We start from the raw sequence: 5,939 nt of genomic DNA, 5'->3' as shown, positions 1-5,939 counted from the left end.
TGAAAAATCTAGGCTTGATGTGGAATTTAGTTTCTTACTTATGCTAGATTAGCTCAAAGACCAGCTTTAACTTCAACTTTTTCTGAATAGAATTTTACTTTGGTTGTACTTAGATATAAATCTTACCACAAACTCGTTTTGACTTTTCTTTTATCCCTTAATACCTTTAACTTTTACAATATACAAATATAAACACGTCAATTTGCATATACTTTTTCATAATTCTTTATAAAAATTAAGTAATATTTTTAATTTTGAAGGAAAAGTAAAAAAATTACGATTGACGTAAACTAAATTCTAAACAAACAAGCCCTTAGAAATATATGAGTTTTAGCTAGCCACACCACTTCTTCTCACATGGTCATCCCATTTTGACAAATCTCGCAATCATGACTTTTGATGACTTCTCTTTATCAGGACTAGGAAGATGGATGGATCAAGTTTCTCGAGACACTCATTAACAAAATTCATATATAAAATGGGATAGCGTCCTTTTATAATATGAGTGTAATGTTCCAGTGTTGACATGCACTAAACCCTAGCAACGTCGAAAATAATCAAAACAAAAAAGAGCAGAACTTTCCTTTAGATCCCGTATCATTTCTCAGTGCCTTCATGTATTAGTCACCCACCACGACAGTAGATATCTACTGCAAGAGCAGTTCAGACCTGTTGTCTTCTCTGTGCCTACCACTTTTCTCCAATTTCCCGTTGCCATGTCCGACCCAACCCGACCCGAACCGACCGATCATGGAGCGCATGAAGAAAGGGCACAAGGGGCAATTCACAAACAGCTTCCTACCGAGGAATGGAGAGCTTCTCTTTTGTTGTTGACCACTTTAAGATGGCCCTGTGAAAACAATCTTGATGTTGTCGGGGGGAGTCACACTCTCCATGGGGTTGCACCCTCTGATCTTGACCTCGACCATCCTGCCCATTGAGTCCGTGCCGTTGATCACCTCGCAGCACTGTCTCCGTGGGGCCTGCGATCGACGCGAATAGTTTGATTGTATAATCGTGACTTTGGTCTACGGAATTTAATGGTTCATTAGATCGGATGGTTCATCGGATTGCATCTCAACCTATTTATTTTCCAAGACGATTTATCGCGAATCCTAAATTGAGCCAATTACTCGACACAATCCCTATATCTATGTGACATCATCCTTCATTTCTTTTAATCACGTGTCATTATAAACAAATACTAGGATGGCAATCATGGAATGTGAAAGGGCATGGTCTCTTGTGCATCCGGCGCGGATCGCGCAAAGAATTATGCTTTGTAGGAGCAAATCAAGATTGAAATGATCGCATGCAATGTATTGTGCGTCCGCAAAAGTCTCTTGGTAGTCTCCACGTCTTTCGGGACGTGATCATCTCAAAAGTCAACAAACCTTGGTCAAAACCAATAAAAGTTATAGTACATTGACCTTTTCATTCATTCTAGCCTATATTCACAGGCCAATTGTCCGACAAAAATCTATCTAACTTAGATTATTAGGCGCCTCCTTGGTTAGTTCACATTATTAATTTCTAAACTTCACACTAAATTTTTCGACTCAACTTAGAGAAAGCACAAAGGCATGGGATTGAGAAGTCGACGTTCGTACCTTTTTCCACATGTTTGGTCTGAACGTTGAACTCGACACATTGAAGCTCTGGACGGCCAAAGCAGGAGCATATTGCGGGAGGTCACAGTCGTTCTCATCCACGGACGGCCTCACGTACGTGGTCAGCATCTGGCCGTCCCCGACCCGGTGGACCCGGTCCAGGAAATACACCACAGGCTGCTCGCACGGGTTCGGGCCGACCTGCCGGGTGTTGAATGTGAAGGGCTCGTTGCTCCAGCTCCGCCATGTCTGGAACGTCTGTATCGCCGTCTCGAGCTCCTTCGCCGTCAGGAGGGATGGGTAGAGCTGGACGGTGTAGCCCCAGGACACGGACACGGACCAATTCCGGGCTAGGTCGTAGCAGAAGCTGTGCTGGAGGGTCCGGCCCGGGTCCGACTCAAACGCGGTCCGGAGTTTCTTCAACGATTCGATCTGGTCCAGGCCCGGGAAGATGGGGTCCACGTAGTCCAAGTGGTGGAGGGAGACTAGAGGGGCCAACGGGTGTGCCGCTAATAAGCCATACGGATTGCCACGTATGTCTACCTGAGGAAAAAGTATATTAATAATTTTATGCACCAGTTATGGTGTAATCGACCAATCAAATAGTGCACGTATTATATGTATTCTAACCAATGTTAGTCTTTCAAGTTAGAAGTAAATAGTTTCTCCCTACTTGAGATCCATGCAATATTTATAAATTTACAATCTCATATTATTGTTTGTTCATTTGCCAGATTATTGTTGGTTTATTCTGGCCAAAACAAAATTTAGTAAAAAGAAAGATTATTGGTTACACATTAGCACAAATTTCATGTTCTTATGATAAGAAAGCGAGTTTACTAATTTGATTGCTATGATTAGAAAATGTTGATTTTGAGAGTTCATAACCATAATAGTACCATTACTTAATGTTTTCTAAATATAGATACAGATTTCAAAGCAGCACATCTTTGGGTTGTTTCTCTCAACTGGTATTCTAAGCCCAGTGGTCCATCCAAAAAGTTGATAATTCATATCTAGAATAAATATTGAATTTTATTTTACTAGTTTACTCTCAGCAAAATGTGTGTGAAATTTAAAATCAGCAATTTAAAAAATACATTCAAAATGCAGTTTATACCTATCTAATTACAGTTCAAGTGTTATCTGAAAATCTAGGGATTAGTAACAAGTTTTGACGTGAAATGATTTGAGAAAAATGGTTGGAGGATTAGAAGTAGATTTGGTTTATTTGAATTTAAATTATGGTAGCCTTTTCCAGTACTATCCTTAATTGCTTGTGAATATATTACGCTTGCTTGATTTCTAGGCTAAGAATGATATTTTCTAGTGGAGCGATCAGATGGTGCCCGATTCAATTTAGAATGAAATTTATGTTTTACATGATGAATCACACTCATGGACTAGCAAATATGAAATGATATGACCTAGATTGATGAAATCGACTTAGGAGTGCCGAAAAATTTACATGAGGGTACCTAAGTTATATTACCTGGTGAAACCCGAGCTCCTTAGTGACGGGCACGCCAATCTCGCTCAAACAGCCCTGGACCTTCTGGTCGGACCCGTACATCCCTGCATACCGGTCGATGCACCCGTCTAACGCCCTCGCGAGCTCCGCCGCGAGTGGGTAGCTCACGGCGAACCCACCACCACCGTATGCCATCGTGTACGAGTGGATCACGTCCTGCTCGATGCTCTCCGAGTTTGCTCCGATGTAATACATCTGGTCGTGGTCGTACTTGGCAAGGACGTCGACCAGGTTTTCCAGGAAGAACACCGTGTCGTCATCGCCCATCACGAACCACCGCACGCCCTCGAGCCCCAGCTCGAAGCTCTCCTTCACGATGCGTGCGATCCGGATCGCCGACCGCGACCCGTACCAGCACGTGTACTTGAAATCTGACGTGTTGGCCGAGACCTGGTACGGTGGTGAGCCGGCCGGCCACGCGATGCCGGCGGTGGAGGGGTCCTGGTCGAGCCAGACGAAGCCACGGGTGACGTTGGGGCGCCACCAGAGGTCGCTGTAGCGGCGGCGCTCGTCCCACATCTTGGCGGAGCCGCCGATGCCGAACAGGACGTGGGTTATGTTTGTCGGGGCCTCGGCAGAGGCGGAGGTGAACCGGCGGAGGGCGGGGGGCCGGAAGGCGCCGTCGCAGTGGGGACACGCGGAGAGGTAGGACTGGGCGGAGAAGGCGAAGTAGAGGACGAGGGAGAGGGAGGCGAAGGTGCAGAGAGTGAGGGTGGTCTTCATGAAGAGGGAGAAGGCGTCGCCGACCTTGGCCGTGTGGACGAGGAGGGACTTCCATGGCCTCAGTAGGTCGTGAATCGTCCTCTCTCTTGTTGAACACATTTTCATTCAAAATACAAAGGATAAAAGCAGAGAGAGAGAGAAAGAGAGAGAGATCGGAGGGATCGAGTTTGATCAGCTCATTGAGATTCTGAGAAGATGAGGACATGAAAAGAATTTTTCCGGTGTAGACAGATAAGCATTTGACAAATCCTGCGCCTTTAACCTATCTATGATCTTCTGATCAAGATCAAAACCTAAAAAGAGATGAAAAGAAAACCTGGGTTTGATCGAATTTGAGAAAACAGGATGTTGGGTATAGACATTGGCATCTCTCTCTCTCTCTCTCTCTCTCTCTCTCTTTCTCAACGTGCAAACCTTTAATGAATTTTAGACTTACATGGCAAATATCGTGGGAGGAGGATATGGCGGCATGATTGTTGATAGGGGGTGCTGATATATTGGGGCTTTACTTGGATAAAATATACATCTTACCATAAAAAAGGCATGGGTATATAATCAAGCATCCAAATATGATGTGGGAGAGAAACACCCCAAGACATCTTTGCATCACCTATCTTTGGTCAAGTTATCTCTTGCTTCTATCTATGCTCCTTCTTACTATATTGTTTAAATCTCCCTTTATGTTGAGATTCTATTTTTTCGTCGGCAATTCCATGAAAGGAGTTATTCTTTTTCCCAACTGTCAATGTCTAAAAGAGTTATAATTCTTTTGACGGTCCAAGTGTGTAGTGTGAAGGGGGTCTCAATCTTTGGCCGCAAAGTGTAAACACAGTTCAGCCGCACAGTCCTTGGCCAAGAAAATAGTCAAAAGTTTGGTAATTGGGGAGAAAATCTTTCTCAGGGGATTTTATTAACAGGCGTTCGGGAGGCGCATGTTGGCAAAGTTTCCAATGTCCCGATTGTTCTTGTATTATGTACCATCACTTTACTGAAAATTGAATTATTCCTGAGGTGCTCATTTTTTTTAATCGATAGAAAGATTTTATTCATTTATCAGAATAATACTCGAGAGGTATATAGAAAGCTTTCAAACCCTAAGGTGCTAATAAGAAGAATCTTTTTGGCACACATTGAAAGATCGTGGTCGAAATGTGGGTATAGGAACCCGACTCAAAAGATAGTGAGCTCCCAATGATCGTACAAACATGTTTCCGTGTTTTGGAATCTAAAATGAAGGGAAAATTACCAAAAAAATCTTAAACATATTTTACTTATGCCAATTTAGTTTTAAATCTTTTAATTATGTCAATTGAGTTCTTAACCTTTTCATGTTTTGCCAAGTGAGTCTATTCGGCCAATTTTGGTCGGAAATCGCTGATGTGGATGCCGGTCGTCCTATGTGGCATGGCCAGTTTTGACATGGACAATTTTAATAATATTTTTTTGAATTATTTTTGAATTTTTTTATTTTCTTTTCTTTACTTTCTTTTAACCTTAAGGCTGGCGAGAGGGCCGAGTTGCCTGTGAGTTAAAAAAAAAGTAGAGAAAAGAAAAGAAAGAAAAAAAGAAAATTGAAAAAAGTGAAAAATTCAAAAAATATTAAATAAAATGTTCACGTTTGTGCCGACAGTGCCACGTAAGATAGTCAGTGTCCACATCGACGATTTTCATCCAAAATTGGTCGGATGCCAATAATGTGAAAATGTATAGGACTCAATTGGCACAATTAAAAAGTTGAGATTTGAATTGGCACAAGTGCGATATGTCTAGAATTGTTTTAGTAATTCTCCCCTAAAAGGAAAGTAAAATAGAAAATTAAGCTGACATATGCTACTGGCGAAACAAATCAAAATTTGTACGTGGAGGTTTTTTTTCATTATCTATTTTACATAGTTAAAACTAAAGCGGAAATGTATACTTTAGTGCTCATCACTTGACAATTCACTTTGTCTTTGTATTTGCCATGTGAAAAGACATGTGGCAAAGTTTCGCCACGGATATTCGATCAATAAGCTTTTAGCTTAATAATTTGTCATCCGCAATTTTTCATCTTTTTTCGATTTAAATTTCAAAAA

At 41.8% G+C, this 5,939-nt stretch overlaps 1 protein-coding gene across 1 annotated transcript; it reads right to left on the bottom strand.

Annotated features, from left to right (window-relative positions):
* Nucleotides 1-463: 463 nt before the first annotated feature.
* LOC115672356 (uncharacterized) lies at nucleotides 464-4,478 on the bottom strand. Its single transcript, XM_030594152.2, has 3 exons — nucleotides 3,103-4,478; nucleotides 1,611-2,153; nucleotides 464-983 (listed from the first exon to the last, which is right to left on the bottom strand). Exons 1-3 carry the CDS (start codon nucleotides 3,967-3,969, stop codon nucleotides 840-842), a joined length of 1,554 nt encoding a protein of 517 aa, XP_030450012.1. The 5' UTR covers nucleotides 3,970-4,478; the 3' UTR covers nucleotides 464-839.
* Nucleotides 4,479-5,939: the final 1,461 nt, after the last annotated feature.

Source organism: Syzygium oleosum, unplaced genomic scaffold (assembly GCF_021117445.2).
Source record: "Syzygium oleosum isolate NSW1041296 unplaced genomic scaffold, Sole_v2.1 Sole_v2.12, whole genome shotgun sequence".
In the NCBI taxonomy this organism is placed as follows: domain Eukaryota; kingdom Viridiplantae; phylum Streptophyta; class Magnoliopsida; order Myrtales; family Myrtaceae; genus Syzygium; species Syzygium oleosum.
The sequence above is the reverse complement of the archived record's forward strand: the minus strand, read 5'-3'. Positions and strand labels throughout refer to the sequence as shown.

Coding starts and splice junctions, on each gene's coding strand:
- LOC115672356 (XM_030594152.2), bottom strand. CDS start 3,969: ATGAAAATGTGTTCAACAAGAGAGAGGACGATTCACGACCTACTGAGG. Junction 2,154..3,102: donor AGGAGCTCGGGTTTCACCAG/GTAATATAACTT, acceptor CTTTTTCCTCAG/GTAGACATACGTGGCAATCC. Junction 984..1,610: donor GACCAAACATGTGGAAAAAG/GTACGAACGTCG, acceptor CGTCGATCGCAG/GCCCCACGGAGACAGTGCTG.